Below are 17851 nucleotides of genomic sequence, written 5' to 3'. Positions count from 1 at the left end.
CTGAGCTGGTGTTGTTTGTGGCTGGGCAGGAGATACCCCCAGCACCTCCGTAAGGGAGATTTTGGGGGTGGGGGTGGGGGCAGTGGCTCAGCACGAGGCCCCAAGGTGCCGTTCCTCGGGGCGCCAGCTCTGGCTGAAGGGAAGCAGAACAGAGCTGCCACTCAGAAAGTAAGAAAGTTTATTTAAAAACAAATCAAAAGCTCAATTCATAATTTAGTAGCATAAGTTATTAATCCAACTGACAGCAAACCGGGCTGACTGCGTCATCGCTGCCTAACGAAGCCGTTCGAGCCACCAGGAATAAATAGGAGCAGTGTGTGACAGCTGAGCAGAGCCTTCCCCTGGGCAGCCTTTGGCAACGTGACTGCAGAAGCGGCTGCCGCAGGCACCGTGGAAGCAAAATCAGGCACCAGCCAAAGCCAGCGGCAGCTTCAGCTGGGCAAGGTGGGCTGTGCCGCGGGCAGGGGCTCCTCCGGCGCCGCAGGAGCACGTGGGAGATGAGACTTGGTCCCCAAAACCAGGCTGGGGGAAAAGGGGATTGCTGGGGGGAAGAAGCCCTTGGCAGCCATGGGGGCCTTCGCCCCAGGGAGCTGGGCTGGGGCCACGAGCAGTGGTGGCCTCGGGCTGTGGCTGCTCCCTGGGGTGTGGGGGCTCAGGGGGCTCCTGGGGCTGTGAGGTAGGTGCTCAGCAGCCCACTCTGTGCCCAGGGCAGGGGGCAGCGGGTGCCCTGGCCTCCCCCCGAGACCAGGAGCCTCCCCTGCTCCCTGAGCTGGGTGGGTCGGGGGCCAGAGGGGACTGGTGGTTTCCCTGCGGTTTGGGCTCAGCAGGACTCTGTGGTTGAGTGCTGGATGCAGCCGCTTCCCCGGGCGCAGGCAGGGCCCAGGAGCAGCGCCAGCAGCGGCTGCAGGGCCCAGCCAAGCACCTTCTCCCTGCAGGGGCTGCCACCGCTCCCACGAGGGGGGTCGTGCCCCGGGTGCCAAAGCCGGGCCCTGGCTCTGTCCTTCTGTTCCTGCTCTGTGAGATGCAAAGGCCCTGGGGGGGATGAGGATGAGGAGCGGAGAGGCCGGGCACGCTCCCGCCTTCCTCCCCTGTGCAAGGGGCAGGGGGGGCAGCTGGAACTGCACCCAGGATGACCACAGCATCGCTGGGGCCACCGGGGAGGCTGGCAGGGCTGGCCCGGAGCAGCACTCGGCCACCAGACGAGCCCTCGGGCCACAGCTCAGTTCTTGCTGAAGCCTGTGGGATTCTGCAGCTGCCACCGCCACAAGTCCTGGCCTGCAAGGGGGAGAGGGGGGGTGAGGGGGGGCCGGGGGGGGGCGGCCGGCGGGTGCTGGGGAAGGGGCTGCTCTTACACATCTTGTCCAGGCCGAAGGCGGCTTTCCAGCCCAGCTCGCGCTCGGCCAGCGCCGCGTTGGCGTAGCAGGAGGCCACGTCCCCCTCCCGCCGGCCCGTGACCTTGTACTGGATCTGCAGGGAAAGCAGCACCGTGGGGGCTGGGGGCTCCCGGGGCTCAGCAGAGGGGTCGCACCTGAGGCCCAGCAGCTGCGGGAGCGGTGCCGGGGGCTGCCGCAGACGCAGGCATGAGGGCTGCGGTGGCGGTGAGGGTTTGGGGGGGCGGGGGGTGCTCCTGGAGCCCCGCAGGCTGCGGGTCAGACCTTACCTCCCTCCCCGAGGCTTTCTCCATGGCCCGGACCATCTGCAGGACGGAGTAGCCGGTGCCGGTGCCCAGATTGTAGATCTGGGAGGAGGATAAAGGACACAGATCAGATTCTTTCACAAGGGGAGAAGGGCCAGGGCCCCCTTTAGCTCCCTTAGGGCCGTGAAATCCCAGCCCTGACCCAGCCCCACAGCCTCGGCAGGGCTGACCGCCCCAGACAGCCCCCTTGGTACCTTGCAGCCGCAGTTCTCCTTGAGCTTCTTCAAAGCAGCGATATGGCCCTTGGCCAAATCCACGACGTGGATGTAATCCCTGACGCCTGTGGGGACGCAGAGGGTGAGCACGAAGCCCTCCTGCCCGGGGTGCAGCTGGGCTGGGGAGCTGTGGCGGCTGCCCCGGGGGATGGGGGATCCCTGCTCCACCCGTTCCGTGATGTACCTGTTCCATCGTCCGTCTTGTAGTCGTTCCCAAACACGCTCAGGAATTCCCGGCGCCCCACTGCCACCTGCGCAGAGGGACAAGCCAGCGAGAGCCCCATCAGCCTGTGCCCCACACCAGCACCGTGAGCCTGGGGGTCCTCAAAGGCTGCAGCGGGGCAGTACCTGTGCCACGTAGGGCATGAGGTTGTTTGGGATCCCCTGAGGATCTTCTCCGATCATGCCCGACTCATGGGCACCAATGGGGTTAAAATAGCGCAGGAGAACAGCGTTCCAGTCCTGGGAGGACACACAAACGTGGTTGCCCGGGGAGGGTGCAGCGCTGCGAGGTGCCACCTGGTCACCCCAATATGCTCCAGTGGGGAAAGACCTCAGTTCCCAGCCCTGTGCGCCTTGAGGCGGCTCCTCACCCTCTCTGCTTTGCAGAGATCTCGAATCATCTCCTCGATGAAATACTTGGATTTGCCATAGGGGTTGGTGCAGCCTCCAACCGGGTGGTTCTCATCCAGGGGCAGGTACTTGGGGTCTCCGTAGACGGTGGCAGAGCTGCTGAACACGATGTTCCTCACGCCGTGGGCTTTCATGGTCTGGGGAGCAGGAACCAGCCATCACTGAGCCTGCAGGCTCCGTGCCCCCCAGCCCAGCCCTCCGCGGGCAGCAGCTCCCACCATGCCGGTGCCGTTACAGGCCTGGGCAGCACTACAGGGACCAGGCTGCCAGCCAGCACAGCCAGCCCAGGGCAGGATCACACCCAGCACCAGTCACTCAGCACCCGTGTGGTCCCCCAAGCACCACACGCTGCCCCCGCCCCCCGCTCCACTCACCTCCAGCAGCCGGATGGTCCCAGTGAGATTCACTCTGTAGTAATCCAGGGGCTTCTGCACTGACTCCCCCACCGCCTTCAGCCCCGCAAAGTGCATCACGGCCGAGAAACAGTGCTGCGGAGGGAGAACGAGCTCAGTGTTAGCATCGCAGCATCAGGAGACAGAAGCTCCAGGCAGAAACCACTGGGAAGTCTCCCCGGGAGCTTCATTCCCCCTGCCCGTGCAGTCTCCATGGCCCAGAGGAACATTTGCTGGTCACAGCGGTTCCTCAGCACTGTCCTCCCCGCTCAGCTCCTGCCCAGCCCATGTCCCCTCTTCCAAGCTCCCACACGCAGCACAAACCCCTCTCACCCCTCGGAGCCCACGAGGTCGCCTCGGGGCACCGCAGCTCTTGCACTCACCTTACTGAAGAGCTCCTGCAGCGCTGCCTCATCAGTGATATCTGCCTCCTGGAAGAGGATGGGCTGGTGCACGATCTGCTGCACACGCCGGAGGCTCTCAGGGAGTGCGTCCGCCCCTGGGGAGATGGAAGGGAGCGAGGCGCTGGGATAGCTGGAGGTGCCAGCACAGGCTGAGGGGCCAAGCCCCCTGAATGGGAAGGGATGAAGGCTCTCCCTACCTCGGATGGCATTGTGAAAGTTGTCTATGACCACAGGGACATAGCCAGCCTCCACCAGCTCCAGCACACAGTGACTGCCGATGTAGCCAGCTCCGCCGGTCACCAGGATCTTCTCTGCCATGATTCCCTGCGGGAGGAAAGGCCCTTCAGTGCCGAGCTCTGGGTGAAGCTGCCTGGGGTAGGCACGACGGGGGCCCTGAGAGGGACAGGGCAGGCAGGACTTGGGCACTGTCACGTCAGCACTGCCGGCAGGCACTCCCTGCCTGGCCAGGCCAGCACCAGGACATCCGGAGAGGAATGGGCTGGGCAGGCTGCAGCACTCCCTGCCAACGTGGTTCACACCTCCTGGACAGGGAGGGTTTATCTGGCCCTTGTTGCATGCCAGGAAAAACCCTTGTTCTTCCTGTTAAATCCAGTCGAGATCCCGGTGTCACCCATATCCTACAGCAGAAATCCGTCAGGCTAATTCACCCCCGAGTACAAGGGCAGGGAGTCAGCCAGCGGTATTAATTTGGGTGGTCTCCACAGGGGGACCAGCTCTGCTCTTTTCCAGCCATTCCCTGTTTTTTTTTCCCTCCAACTCTCAAATTCCCCCTTGCCAAGGGTGCCAGCACACCCACCCCCCACCCGGCCCCGCTGCCCAGGAGGGTGGCCCTGGCTTGCTACGGACCACCGGGCCACTGGTGGGCACACACGGGTGGGAGCCTGGGAGCTGCCCCGCCAGGAAGCCCCAGCCCCGGGTGGCAGCTCCAGCCTGGCTGTAGGAAGGAAAATCCACGTTACCACCAAGGGGTGCGGAGGCAGCGCAGGGAAGTTCCCACCCGCGGGACTTCAGCTGCTCCCAGAGCTGCACCTGGGGCTGGAAACCAGCCGGGACCCCCAGACCGCCCTGCTGGGGCCGCCGGGGCAGGGGCAAAACAGCGCTGCTGTTAGCCAGAGGGGCTGGGCAGGGGCCTAGGGGGGGTCTGGGGGGCAGGGTAGGGGTCTGGGGGGCTGGGCTGGGGTCTGGGGGGCTGGGCTGGAGTCTGGGGGAGCTGAACAGAGACCGGGGGAGCCAGGCAGGGGCCTGGGGTGGGGGCGTGGTTTGGACAGAGGCCGGGGGAGCCGGGCAGGGTCTGGGGGGGCCGGGGAAGCCAAGCAGGCCCTGGGGGACCGGGCAGGGGCGGGCGGGGGTGGGGGGAGCTGGACAGGGGTCTGGGGGGGCCGGGCAGGGGCCGGTGGAACGGGGCAGGGCCCTAGGAGCCGGACAGAGGCCTGGGGGGGCCGGGCGCGGCCGCGGCACAGGGCTACCTGCGGGGCAGTGGCTGCCGCAGGGCCGGGGCCGCCCGCAGTTACCGGCTGCCGGCGGGGCCGCGCGTTCCAGGGTGCCGGGGCTCAGCTCAGGCCCCGGGGCTGGATGTGTCTCAGGGGCGCGGCGCTGCCCTCCCCCGCGCCCCCCGCCCGCTCACCCGCCGCTCTCGCCGCCGCACTCGCACCGCTCCGCGTGCGGCCCCTTTAAGGAGCCCCGCGCCCCTCCCGCTCTCCCATGGAAACGTGGCGGCGCCGCTCCCGCTACGGGCCGCCGGCCGGGACAAAATACCTCGGGGCGCGTCCGCGCTGCCCACGCCCCACGGGGCGGGGCAACAGCGCTGAGGGACGGCGGCCATTGGTCCGCGGGGGGATGGGTGAGGCCACAGTGACGCAGCGCCCCCTGGCGGCGGGAGGCGGCCACTGAGCGCCCGCCGCAACCCGCCCGTTTATTCACCGATTCCCGGCGCATTCCAACGTTACGATTTATTTAATCATTCCAGCGTTACGGTTTATTGAATCGTTCCAGCTGATGGAAGAAGAGGTGCAGCCCTGTCGACAGCACGCTGGGACCGGCGGCGCAAGGCGCAGCTACACACCAGGGCCAGCCCCGGGGTGGACAAGGTTCCTGCAGTCTCACGCATAAACCATTAAATAAATTCTTGCAAAAAATAAAAGATTGGGGGACAGACTTCCCTAGGGCCTGTCTAGGTGAGGAGGACACGCTCAGGGGACGGGTGTGCGCATTGAGCAGCGGTTGAGGAGGCACTTGGAACCAAACCGGCAGCAAAAGCCCTTTAACTGGTTTAGTTAAACCAAATTTTGAGTAGTTTAGACTATTAAATAATGTGTTTCTTACCCCTAGTATTTAGAAGTATCTTACAACAGATACAGTCCTTTATTACAATCCCTAAACGCTAAGACAGACGGCCCCAGGCTGCCCCTAACACTTGAATTACAAAGGGGAGCCTTTTGATTTCAGTCCTAACGTTTGTAGCAAGGAGGGAGAAGGGAAGAACAGTCGCCCCTGACCGGGACAAGTGCTCTATACCTGGAAAAAACTGTGGTTTATCTTTTGCTGGTAGTTTATAGCAACAAACCCTCAAAGCAGAAGTTCCCAGACAGTGTTCTGAGCTGGCAGCGCAGACCGCAGCTCTCTGTGAGAAGACGAGCGTTGCAGCCACTACTTCTCCCTCAGCCCATCCACGTCCTCCCTTCTCTAAGGCAAATGGCTAACGTCTTCAAGGTTGAATAGTGTATTCTTGTTTTTTCCATTTCTTCATAAATTCTGGTGGATTATGCATTTCCTCCCAAGCACTGAGCCTAGATGGAGCAGTGAAGATCAGAGGCAGCAGAACAGAGGGGAAACCCTGCCAGCTTGCTTTCTTCTCAATCCAAGGAGAAACTCGATGCGGCATCACAGTCTGCAAGATGCCTGGGACACTTTGGAATTGGTTCGTCTGTTGAGAGCATTGCAAATATACGTGCCCGTGTCCATCAGCTTCTGTAGATCCACACCCTTCATGGGAAGAAAGATAGGACACGCCGTGGTACTGGTTCTGCCACATAAAGCTGCCCACTAACAACTGGCATTGCTGGGAGACAGGCAGGGGGTGAGGAAGCCTTTAAAGGGTACTTTAACGAGGCCCTCAGCGCCTGCCGCTCACTCACGTGATTCTGACAGCCAGTGTCAAATCGCAGGGTGCTGAGCAAGGGAGAGGAGGAAATGTCACAGCGGGTAGGGGTGGGATTGGGGTGGCAAGACAAGGCCCCCAGGCACAGCCAGAGCGATCCCCCAGCTGTACCCACTATGCTGGGGCTCCCTGGGCCAAATTCTGAACCCCTGCTGAAGCCCAGACAGAGCCATTGTGCGAGAGGCTCGGCTGCCACAGGCAAAGGCTGCTCGCACTTACCGTGTGGATCCCCAGGCCGTTCAGCATGTACACCAAGTCCTCCGTAGCAACGTTTCCTGATGCTCCCTGGGCATAGGGGCAGCCTCCAAGGCCAGCGACGGAAGCATCAACCACGCTCACACCCATCTGCAAACAAAACCACTATCAGCACGCTCCTCTTAAAGGTCAAACCACAGTCCTGTGCCTTAAATCCACAAGCAAGCACAAGAAGACCCCAAGGAACGATGCTATACTTCAAAGCAAAGATCCTACCTGAAGCGCTACCAAGATGTTGGCAAGAGCTTGCCCGTAGGTATCATGGCAGTGAACGGCAAGAGCCCCAACTGGCACCTCTTTCATCACAGCTGTCAGCATCTCCTTCATGCTCCCTGGGGTCCCAATGCCAATGGTGTCACCGAGGGAAATCTCATAGCATCCCATCGAGTACATCTTCTTTGAGACCTGTCCAAAAGCCAAGATGCTTACTGCAAAGGCAGCTTGGTCATTCCCTTCCCCAGAGCTGGACACAGAAGCGGTGTGTGTTTGCCTGGAGCACAACAGCCATGGGTACAGCAGCCAGGAGATTTCTCTGGGATCAAAAATCGCCAGGTCCCCTGAATTTCTGTCCATTTCAGCTAGACTCAGTCTTCCCTCTGTGTAGTGGCAGCTAGCTGTAAGCTTCCCCAGTCTTCCCTCAGTCTTCGGTTCAATAGTTTGACACATCCTCCAGTTCCCAGTGCCCAATTCATATCCAGAAAAGCAAGTTAGAAACCTCTGAGAAATTCTGGTTGTTTTTACAACGAACTCACCTCCGCAACTTTAGCTGCGGAAATCTTCCCTTCATAGGGACATCCAAGGACACAGGAAACGTACCTATAGTTAAAATAAAATATGTTCTTTTAGCTAGAGAACTAAACTGAGATTATACTGGGCAAATTAGTCAGGAGTTGTGCTACATCTCACATGCTCTATACAATGGAAGAATTAATTTCCTATTCTAAAAATCAGTCCAGTGGACAAAGCTTACATAATTAACTGTTCAACAATTACTTTTTCCAAGGACATGAAAAATTTGCCAAGACAAGGGTACAAAGGCCTGCTGGGTTTGTGAATCTACACACTTCCATGAGGAATGTCTGCCAAGAAGCTAAGATCAGTTTGGATCCTTTGGTAAAGCTGAAGACAGAATAATTACATGGAGGGTGAACCCATCTGGAAGAGTGTAAACTGCCACGAGTGGCACAGGCTTTGCACCAAGCCAGCGCGTGAAACCACGTTAGCGGTGGTGTTTCCAAATTAATGCTTCTCAGCGCATTGAGCTCACGCTTGCTTGCACCCATCCAGATAGAGACACACCCTCCAAAAAAAAAAAGGTAAAGTTGAAAAGAAATCCCACTCCTCAGTGTTGCACAGGCTGGACTCCAAAGAGAAACTCAAGCGGTCACATTTGCCCACACAACCTGCTTGGTGGAAAGTTCGCAGCAGGAACTTCTTACCCCCGGACAGGAATGCTGGCTGCTTTCGCTGCAGTCATCACTTCATCGAACCTCTCCAAACTCTCCTCTATGGAACAGTTTATGTTCTTCTTAGTGAAGAGCTCAGATGCTGCTCCAAAGATCGACACTTCTTTGGCGCCTGCTGCCACCTGCCAATAGAAAGCATAAATTAAAGTGAGGCGATTTCTCTTGCAAGGGGAATGACAAGCACAACCATGACTACAGTTCTCTCATTTTATAAAGAAAATTTTTCCCCGGTTCTTCCCCAAATAGCCCAATCCTTTCCTCATTTCGTTCTACAGCAAAAATGTGATGACACATCCAAGTCTGTCTTCAAAAGAAGTGCAAAGTTACAGATGCAGCAGTAAAGCTACATCTGCTGGATGTAGTCAGGAGAGCTGTAGGACAGACAGATAAGACTGAAAGCATCACTGTCAATTAAAAGAGTTACTTTTTTTTTAATAGTAGAAAACTTATCAAGATTTTTCTATTATAAACAACAGGTTTCTATCTTCCCAGTAAAATGATCCCTTGTAAAGAACAATTTAGGTGCTGCCATCTCTTACCGCTGCCTGAAATCCTTTCAGATTGGGGGTCAACACAGGATAACTAATACCAGGCAACTTATTAATCCCTTGCATGACTTCAGTATGGTCAGCCATCTGCAAAGTAAACCAGGAAAGGTTCCTAAGCATGACAATGTCCACTTCTGCAAATTACAAAGCATTTTTAAAAAATGTCTTGTAAAAACAGGAACAGAAATATTCAGGAATAAGAGAAATGGGCCCTTGAAAAGCAAACAGCAGTGCAACCTGTGAAGGATCATAGTTCAGTCACGCGGCGCCACCATGCACACAAGCAGCTGTTTATATTTCAGCATACATTTGCTCTTTCCCAGGGTCCAAAGGGAAGGTCTGGGACACTGCAGTCTTTGCTGTTTCTTGTCCAGTTCTGAGCCACAGTAACAAGGATTTTGGAGCAAGCAGCACCTTTTTCCATGGATTGCCATCTACAATTAGCCGTTTTTACAACATCCAGCTGCAGATCCCATCTGAACACTAACCTGAGGAACCCACTTGGGGGAAACAAAGCTGGTGGCCTCTATAACCTGAAGCCCCGTCTCTGCCAGCATGTTGATTAAATTGATTTTCACCGGTGTGGGCACAATATTCTAAGAAGAAGAAGATGAAAAACGACCTTAAGTTCTTACTTCCACAATAAACTTCCCGCCCCCCCCGCAAAACCCCTCAGCTTCCAGCATCAAAAAGCGGTATTTTTGCAAAGCACGCAGCGGTGCGGGTGGGACACCGGGGATCAGGGAAGCCGGGGGGCTGCGGGGGGCCCCGGCCCGCCCGTACCTTCTCGTTCTGCAGCCCGTCGCGCGGCCCCACCTCCACCACCTTCACACGCCTCGGGAAGGCTCCGGCCGCTGCCGCGGCGCTGACCTGGGGGGCAGAGGGACAGCGTCAGCCCGGCCCCGCGCCCCCCGGCCGGCCCCGCGCCCCCCGGCCCAGCCCCGCTCACCGGCCGCAGCGAGCCGGCCCAGCGCGGCAGCAGCCGCCGCGCCGCCATGTCCGCTCCGCCCGCCCCACGTGACTCGGAGGGGGCGTGGCTCGTCGGTCACATGACCGCCGCGCTCCCCACGTGGAGCCGGGAGCCCCGCTGCGGGCCGGGGCCTCCGTCACTTCGGTGCCCGGCGGGGAGCGGCAGGGCCGCAGCTCGTACCTGTCCCCCGCGAGCCGTCCCGCGGCAGCGCTGCGGTGGCGCACTGCGGCATCTTCCCCCCCGGCGCCGGCTCTGCGCGGCCCTGGGCGCCCCGCTCACTTATACCGGGGGATTTGTGCTGGCGCGGGCTGCTGAGCAAACACGGCGTGTTTGGTTTGGACGGGCCCTCTGCCCGCACCAGAGCTCACCGGCGTGATGCGGCCGGGAGGCAAAAAGGCCATCGCTCTGTTGTCCCTTCCTCCCCCCTCTCCGTGTCGTAATGGCATCGTCACCAAGCACAGGGGTGATGCTCCTGTGAGTAAGCCGCTCCAGTTCTCCAAAGTCCACGCAGATTCATTGGGACAAAATCATTATTTGTCAATTGAGTAACAGCTCCTACAGCACCGGCTCAGCACATGTCCCAGCCCTGGATCTTCGCTCATGCTGAACGCTAAGCTGGCTGGCAAACTTGCTCGTTGTACAGGAACAAAATCAAGCTTGTCTGCAATGTTGTGGGGCCTTCACAACAACAGTGCCTCAGACACACACGCCATTATGAGGAGTTTCATCGTTACAGTACATATTGTTCAAGCCTTTTTAGGGAAGTTCAGCATCAGCTCAGGACATTCGCTGCAACAGTGGAGTCGGAGGTTCAACTCACAATGGTGGCTTCTCTGTCAAACTCCCGTAAAAACATAAAACTCTTCTGCTTATAGCTAAACTCATGTAAAAACATAACCTCTTCTGCTTATAGCAGTCTGCATCAGAATATAAATAAAAGTTTGTTAATGGATGTGCATTACATTATGATTTTATATAGCTGATTTCTTCTAGACCTCTTCAAACAAGCTTCCATTACTTTACTCGCCAAGGAAGCATGTGATCGTAACTGTTATCAATCAATACCAAAGTAATACAACGCTTCTTATCAAGGACTTGTTTTTATGCAAGTACATCATAGGCAGGAACCCACGATGGCACTTTGGTTGGTCTTCAGTAGAACATGCCCATTGCATCCAAGGCTTTGTGATTCCACATGCAAGAGTATCACCTTGGCTATCAGAATAAATGTAATTAAGCCAGGGAAGTGGCAGGGCCTGCTCCTCCTGGGAGGCGCGGCCCCCGCTGCGGTGCCTAGCTTAGCTCACCAGCAATGGCAACATGTGTGTGAACATGGACACAGCTCCTGCCACTCCGTATCCTGTGAGCTGCTCTAACAGTCCAAATCCTCTCACCATTAACGTCGGCATCTCCTCCTTGGCAGCCACGCATCCTCCTGGCAGCTTCATACACTAGCACCTAGGTGCCACGTGGCCTGGCCTGACACCCCAAAGTAGGTCCTCTTCACTGCCCCATCCCAACCCTGTTCAGTCTCCCACCAACAATGAGGTCACCACCAATAATCACAGCAGTGAAGCTGCAATATCCACCATGAAGCCAAGCTTTACATCAAAAAACCTTCCTGTTCCAAGTGTAGATGTTTGGCTCATGGGCTGTCACATCCCAGCAGAACACTGCAAAGGATGTCCCTACTTCCCACTGCTGAGTGGAGAGGTCAGTGCTTTGCTGTCAAACAAGATCCACTGATACACAGATTGCTCTACAGGCAACAGGGATTAGAAGATTCTCTTAAGAGAAAAACATTTATTCAACAATAAATGAAAAATCCTCTTAGATTCAATTTAAAAGAAAGGCAGAGGGAGATTGCTGCTTTTATCCCGCGGCTGTTACTTCACACCCTCAAGCTTGACAGTCCAGCCAGACTGAGGGGGCAGAGGAGATGGAAGCATGTAGGGCAAAGTTATGAGCAGTCCTTTACCTGAGGACTTCTGCCACTTCAGAGTCCCTGCAAAACCCAACATCGTCACCTGCAGAGGAGGCCAGGGGAAATGCTCAGTTGCAGCTTACATGGGTATTTCCCATTTGAACACCCAAAACACATCTGCAGTCCCCATACAGCATTTCCCACGCATTCAAAGCAGTCCCACACATTTCCACCCATCACTCAGTGCACATGCGGGATGTTTTGGGGTCAAACATTTGACTGTAGTTTGTTGTTTGTTTTTGGTTTTTTTACAGAGAAGACTTTACCTCTGTTTGTTTAGAGCAAAGGGCACTCCAGCATTTGCGTCACAATGACATTTACAATTAGTGGGTCAGTGTACCTGATTTGAATTTGAGATGCAATGCCAGTGATCCCTTCTATGTGTCAGGCTTGTTATTTACTTCACCCCCCTGTGTCACCAAGATCAAAAACTCCAGGGGAGAAGTGTCTCTACGTCAGACTGTGAGTCTGTCCTGGCAAGTCCTACCCAATGTTCTGTGTTAACAGTGAGCTAAAGCTCGGAGAATAACCTGGGAGGCTGCAAGGATCTGGAGGGAGGCCAGAGCGCCCCAGAACGAGAAGTACAGGATGAAAACTTCCACACTCTCCCCAGTTTCCACGTGAAGTCAGGCTGGACCTTCCCAGCCCACATGTGCCCAAAATGGGCTCTCAGAGTGCATTATGGTTTTTTTCCAAGTTCCTTACTTGTGTGGCTGGGGATGGAACAGGCGAGGACAGCTCCAAAACATTGTCCTGAGGCCAGATCAGAAAGATGGCATAGACAACTGGTCCCTTAGAAGTGTACCTAAGAGAGCAAAAGTTCAGCAAGGTGAAGAGCCCCATACCAGAGAGAACCAGACATAAGCTTGACCCTTTCAGACGACATAACACCAGCTTGCCTACTGTCACCTCACAGGGTTACCTACTTTACCCTCATTCCAAAATCTGTCACTTTGGACCCACCGCTCAGCCAGTCAGAGCTGGCTGATGAAACCCAAACAAAGTCCATGCATGCTTCCTAAAAGTAAGTGCCATTTGCCGATCTGTTCTTGCCTCAGCTTGTGGCCAACAGAGCGGATACGCTGCCTTATCCTGAGCATTGCTCCGCATTTCTAAACTGAACACACTTGGGCATGCTTGAGGAAAAGAAAATAACTCCGTTTTGTAGCAGTTTGTGGCTCTTGACTCGCTATGCCCTCCTCAGACAGTAACAGTTGGGTAACAGTGATTAGTACTATTGTATAACAGCTTAAAACCAAATATCGCTACATTTACAAACTGTATGTGTTTAGATAAACTACATTTGTGCAATTTAAATAGTCCTGACAGCAGCAGCACGGAAATTTTTTTAATGGAAGAGTTGGTGCTTTTCCAAGTCAAGCAAGACGAATGAAGCCCTAATTTTTATTCTCTTCTTTCAAGCAAGGCATTCCTTAGATAACCCCCTGGGGCAGTAACCGAGCACTCCAGTTGCAGGATACTACCTAAACACCATCTGCACCTGATGGCAACACTTCAGAGTGCAGCAAATTTAAGAATAAATAAGAAAGAAATGTTAGCTCTGAAAGTCTCAGCCCAGGTGGTACTGAGCAACAGAGTCCTTACCAGACCGTGTCTGTGCTGTTCTCCATCTGTACTCTCCATGGCTTTGATTCATAAATTGCCTCCCCATTAGTGTCCAGCCACCTCCCAAGGGCCAGAAGTCTTTCTTGGAAGATGGGAACGATCACTCCTTCTTTTGTAGGCCCCACATTGAGAAGGTAGTTGCCTCCAAAACTCACAGTCTGCACTAGCTCCTGTGACAGATAAACCAAGGTAACAAGTTGAATTATCTCCTCTTCTGACAACAAAGAAACCTGAGGAGGGCTTTGTCCTCATCGACTGCTCCTTTAACTCCAGCCTGACTGTACGAAACACACGACAGCTCCTTTGGCAAGTAGAAGGATGAAGGAAACCCCTAATTCTCAGTAATTCCCCCACACCTGTTATTTTAATTTCAGATTTCTTACCTCAATGATACTTGCTTCATCCATTAACTCAGCAACGTTCATGTTGCTTCGATAGCCCCAGGAAAGCTTGTCAATGGAGGAGCACATCTCCCACTTGTGAGCTAGCAGGGTCCTGGGCTGGTATTTGTCAGCGCAATTGTAGTAGCCTCCATGATGGCAAGAGCAGTTATTACACCAACGATCATTAACAACAACAATGTCCTGGAAAAAGAAACTCAGCTCAGTACGGAGAATGTTTTGTCTTGGACTTTTCAGCTTGCATTCATCCCTCGTAAATTAGCAAAGGCATCTAAGTTAGGAGGTAAGCACCTGAAACCCTCTATGTAATCAACGGAAAGAGAGAGAGGATCCTCCAGAGAAGGCTGAATCCCTCTCTGGGAGAACCTCTCTCTGTTCACTCAGGTACAAGTTGAGGCAACAAGGTTCCTGGCCTCTGAGCCTCTCACAAGTCTTCGCATAGGAGCACAGTGTAGGCTGCTTATTTTTTGTGAAAGAGTAAAATACATTCGGCATCTGTCAAGCAGGTTTCTGATTTGATCACATTCGTATTTCACTGCTGCCACAGCTTCCATACCCATAAAATGCTGGTGGCGATGAGGAATAGCTGAAAGCAATACCTTGACAGGACTATCGTTATAAAGCCAGGCAAGGAAAGAGGTAGAATTCCAGTAGGACTCCGGAGCTTCCCAGTCTCCATCCGACCAAATCAAATCTGGTTTATATCTAACAAAGAGATTAATGTTATTTCAAAATGGCATATTTTCTCCTTACCACTGGAAGGAAGCACTGTGTTTCTTGTTTCTGGAGTCTAGCTTCACTTCCTCTTTGTATTGCCTGACACTGCCAGGAGGTTTATGCTATCACTTTCTGCCTCAGACAAAGTTTTAAGTGAGGTTCTTGCAGCAGCAAAGAAAACGTGTTGATCACAGCTCAAGAGAGGATGCAATTATTCTGAAACCCAGAAGTCTGCATCTCAAAGGCAATTAGGAGACACGTTCTTGACCTGGGACAACAGCCATGTGTGTCCAAGCCTCATGTTTTTGTCAAGAAGGGGAAGCAAGGCAAGGATGTAAATTCACAGTGAGATTGCTCTTCACTGGTACTAAATACTAAGCAGCTTGCTCCACTTTCAAAGCCACCCTGCACAAAGGCAGTATTAAAGGGAATTGCTCCTGCATGGAAAATTTGTCCCTACCTTGTTCTAAAAATTAGACTGCCTACAGGACAAATGTGAATGACTTTTCTAATTACTGCAGATCATTACCCGTAAGTAAAAAGATTTGCCTTGGCGAAAAGTAACATGTCACCTCTCTTCCCTGCATCCACGTTGCATCTTTCTCTACAGTAGTAAAAGCAGGAAATGTTCTTGGTTCCTAACTGGTTGCAGCTCTTACATTAAGACAAGATCGTAAAGTTCTGGCATGGTCTTCTTTAAAACAAAGTTCTGGGTCTTGAAGCCACTTTCTTTGTCAGCTAGATAGAGTGGATTGAACCACTCTAACAGAGAGTGATACAGGCCATAGCGTATGTTGCTGAAAGACAGAAAACACAGAGGAAAGAGTTAGGCTGGCAGTAGGGAATAAGAACCAGTGGCAGATTAGATTATTGGCATTATTACTGCACACAAGATTTCATGACTTTGCAAGCACTACTTTTTTCATATTAAACTTATCGTTTTCCACTGTTTGTCAAGAACAGCCAGAAGAATTCAGTGCACACAGGTGAAAGGGACAGCACTGTTTGGCAGCAACATACCTCTCCTTGAGGGCTTGTCCCAGCTCCCCTACAAGATCTCGGTGGGGCCCAGTATCCAGAGAATTCCAGTTCCAGGACACAGGTGACCCCCAGTTGGTAAAGCCTTCATGATGCTTTGTGGTCAGTACCACATACCTGAGGGGAAAAAAGTACTCTGTCAGGATGACAATGGAACTGCCTAAGATACTCCCCAGCCTCACTGGCAAACCCAGTCACCAAAAAGCAAGGGACTGAATAACCATGCTGTGAGGAGCCCTCTCTCATTACCCTTTAAATTTAGAGGCAACTACAACAATAATGGAGGTTTTTAATGGAATTTAATGCATGAAAAGAATGAACAGTAGAGACTTGGGAAGTAGCAAGACCTGTCATCTCCTCAGCACTCTGGGCATGACCCCTCAGGGATCTCCCGCACTGCTCAGGGACCCCCCCCCCCCAGTCCCTCAAGGATCACCAGACTTGGCCCTTCCATCATCACAGGCCCCCCTGCATCCTCTTGGGAACCCTGGCACACGCCCCCCCATCCTCTCCAGACCTTCCTATCCCCTCAGGGACCCCCAGACATGGCTCCCCCATCTGGTTGGTGATCAGGAACACCCATCCCCGCACAGATCCCCAGAGGTAACTCCCCCATCCCCTCAGGGACCCCTGAGCATGGCCCTCATCCCCTCAGGGACCCCCCGTCCCCTCAGGGACCCCAGACCCACCCCTCATCCCCTCAGGGACCCTCCGTCCCCTCAGGGACCTCAGCCCCATCGCTCATCCCCTCAGGGAGCCCCAGACCCATCCCTCATCCCCTCAGGGACCCTCCATCCCCTCAGGGACCCTCCATGCCCTCAGGGACCCCAGACCCATCCCTCATCCCATCAGGGACCCTCCATGCCCTCAGGGACCCCAGACCCACCCCTCATCCCCTCGGGGACCCCAACCACCCCAGCCAGCACCTGGCACCAGCCCGCTGGAAGAGCTGGGCCCACTCACGGGGCTGGAAGTCGTGGGCAGTGAAGTGAGGCGCGAAGTCCGCGTAGGTGGTGTCGGGCGGGTACCGCGCCGCACGAAGCCCTCGTAGTCCGCGCGGTGCTCGCCCTGCCAGTGCCACCAGAACCACTCGGAGCCCCAGGCCGGGACGGAGAACACCCCCCAGTGCACAAACACCCCCACCTTGGCCTGGTCGAACCAGGCCGGCAGCGGCCTCGCGTCCAGGCTGGCCCAGTCCGGGCGGTAGCGCGGCGCGGCCGCCGCCGGCCCCAGCGCCGCCGCCAGCCACAGCAGCCCGCCCGCCGCCATGCTGCCGCCTGACGTCACACGGCCGCCGCCATGGCTACCGAGGCCGCTGCGAGGCGCCTCCATGGCTGCCGGGAGAACCCGGTTCGAGGCTGCGGTTCGCCTAGCAGCGGGGCTGGCGTCCCTCTTCCTCCCCGCTTCCCTACCTGCCCGCCCGGCCCTGCCCAGCTAAGGCCGCCTGTGTGCCTCTTTCTGTGGTCTGAGCCTCGGTGTTCATCCCAGCAGAGAGCCCTTGGGGTCAGCCCCATGGCAGAGCAGCCTCCATGGAAACCCTCTGGCCCTCCTGTGCAGCCAGGTCTGACGGTCTCTGAGGGGCTGAGGGGTGGGTCTGGGGGTCCCTGAGGGAGCAGAGGGTCCCCGAGGGGATGAGGGGTGGGTCTGGGGGTCCCTGAGGGGACAGAGGGTCCCTGAGGGGATGAGGGGTACGTCTGGAGTCCCTGAGGGGATGGAGGGCCCCTGAGAGGGTGAGGGATGGGTCTGGGGCTCCCTGAGGGGATGGAGGGTCCCTGAGGGGATGAGGGGTGGGTCTGGGGTCCCTGAGGGGACGGGGGGTCCCTGAGGGATGAGGGGTGGGTCTAGGGGTCCTTGAGGGGATGAGGGATGGGTTTGGGGGTCCCTGAGGGGATGAGGGCCATGCTCAGGGGTCCCTGAGGGGATGGGGGAGTTACCTCTGGGGATCTGTGCGGGGATGGGTGTCCCTGATCACCAACCAGATGGGGGAGCCATGTCTGGGGGGTCCCTGAGGGGATAGAAAGGTCTGGAGAGGATGGGGGGGCTGTGCCAGGGTCCCCAAGAGGATGCAGGGGGCCTGTGATGATGGAAGGGCCAAGTCTGGTGATCCTTGAGGGACTGGGGGGGGTGTCCCTGAGCAGTGCGGGAGATCCCTGAGGGGTCATGCCCAGAGTGCTGAGGAGATGACAGGTCTTGCTACTTCCCAAGTCTCTACTGTTCATTCTTTTCATGCATTAAATTCCATTAAAAACCTCCATTATTGTTGTAGTTGCCTCTACAGGCATGTAAGGGTCAGATGCATTCCCTGGGGAAACAGGGCAGAGTCCAAGG

General features: G+C 55.7%; 3 protein-coding genes across 5 annotated transcripts; all 3 read right to left on the bottom strand.

Annotated features, from left to right (window-relative positions):
• Window positions 1–161: 161 nt before the first annotated feature.
• GALE (UDP-galactose-4-epimerase) lies at window positions 162–5109 on the bottom strand. Of its 3 annotated transcripts, none has more exons than XM_055801010.1 (11): window positions 4986–5109; window positions 3538–3664; window positions 3320–3435; window positions 2919–3032; window positions 2505–2681; window positions 2260–2373; window positions 2096–2162; window positions 1891–1976; window positions 1661–1738; window positions 1353–1467; window positions 162–1275 (listed from the first exon to the last, which is right to left on the bottom strand). In XM_055801010.1, exons 2-11 carry the CDS (start codon window positions 3656–3658, stop codon window positions 1220–1222), a joined length of 1044 nt encoding a protein of 347 aa, XP_055656985.1. In that variant the 5' UTR covers window positions 3659–3664; window positions 4986–5109; the 3' UTR covers window positions 162–1219. The 3 variants fall into 3 exon arrangements, with proteins under 3 accessions (XP_055656985.1, XP_055656986.1, XP_055656987.1); XM_055801011.1 differs by having other exon boundaries at window positions 3538–3666; window positions 4918–5021; XM_055801012.1 differs by lacking the exon at window positions 4986–5109 and adding an exon at window positions 4828–4942.
• Window positions 5110–5309: 200 nt separating this feature from the next.
• Window positions 5310–9815, bottom strand: HMGCL (3-hydroxy-3-methylglutaryl-CoA lyase). Its single transcript, XM_055801019.1, has 9 exons — window positions 9737–9815; window positions 9571–9657; window positions 9276–9383; window positions 8779–8874; window positions 8213–8361; window positions 7526–7589; window positions 6990–7178; window positions 6738–6863; window positions 5310–6343 (listed from the first exon to the last, which is right to left on the bottom strand). The coding sequence occupies exons 1-9, from the start codon at window positions 9782–9784 to the stop codon at window positions 6242–6244; spliced, it is 969 nt and encodes a 322-aa protein (XP_055656994.1). The 5' UTR covers window positions 9785–9815; the 3' UTR covers window positions 5310–6241.
• A 1717-nt stretch (window positions 9816–11532) lies between these two features.
• FUCA1 (alpha-L-fucosidase 1) lies at window positions 11533–17002 on the bottom strand. Its single transcript, XM_005234140.3, is given in 9 exon segments — window positions 11533–11784; window positions 12447–12546; window positions 13347–13537; window positions 13751–13951; window positions 14368–14473; window positions 15145–15282; window positions 15506–15640; window positions 16450–16555; window positions 16558–17002. Coding segments are annotated over 9 exon segments (1416 nt in total). The 5' UTR covers window positions 16856–17002; the 3' UTR covers window positions 11533–11643.
• Between the last annotated feature and the right edge of the window lie 849 nt (window positions 17003–17851).

This window comes from Falco peregrinus, chromosome 3 (genome assembly GCF_023634155.1).
Source record: "Falco peregrinus isolate bFalPer1 chromosome 3, bFalPer1.pri, whole genome shotgun sequence".
NCBI classification, from domain to species: domain Eukaryota; kingdom Metazoa; phylum Chordata; class Aves; order Falconiformes; family Falconidae; genus Falco; species Falco peregrinus.
The sequence above is the reverse complement of the archived record's forward strand: the minus strand, read 5'-3'. Positions and strand labels throughout refer to the sequence as shown.

Coding starts and splice junctions, on each gene's coding strand:
- GALE (XM_055801010.1), bottom strand. CDS start 3,658: ATGGCAGAGAAGATCCTGGTGACCGGCGGAGCTGGCTACATCGGCAGT. Junction 2,374..2,504: donor ATCTCTGCAAAGCAGAGAGG/GTGAGGAGCCGC, acceptor GTGTCCTCCCAG/GACTGGAACGCTGTTCTCCT. Junction 1,977..2,095: donor CAAGACGGACGATGGAACAG/GTACATCACGGA, acceptor GCGTCCCCACAG/GCGTCAGGGATTACATCCAC.
- HMGCL (XM_055801019.1), bottom strand. CDS start 9,784: ATGGCGGCGCGGCGGCTGCTGCCGCGCTGGGCCGGCTCGCTGCGGCCG. Junction 7,590..8,212: donor GCCAGCATTCCTGTCCGGGG/GTAAGAAGTTCC, acceptor TTTTAACTATAG/GTACGTTTCCTGTGTCCTTG. Junction 6,344..6,737: donor ACGGCCTGGGGATCCACACG/GTAAGTGCGAGC, acceptor CTTCCCATGAAG/GGTGTGGATCTACAGAAGCT.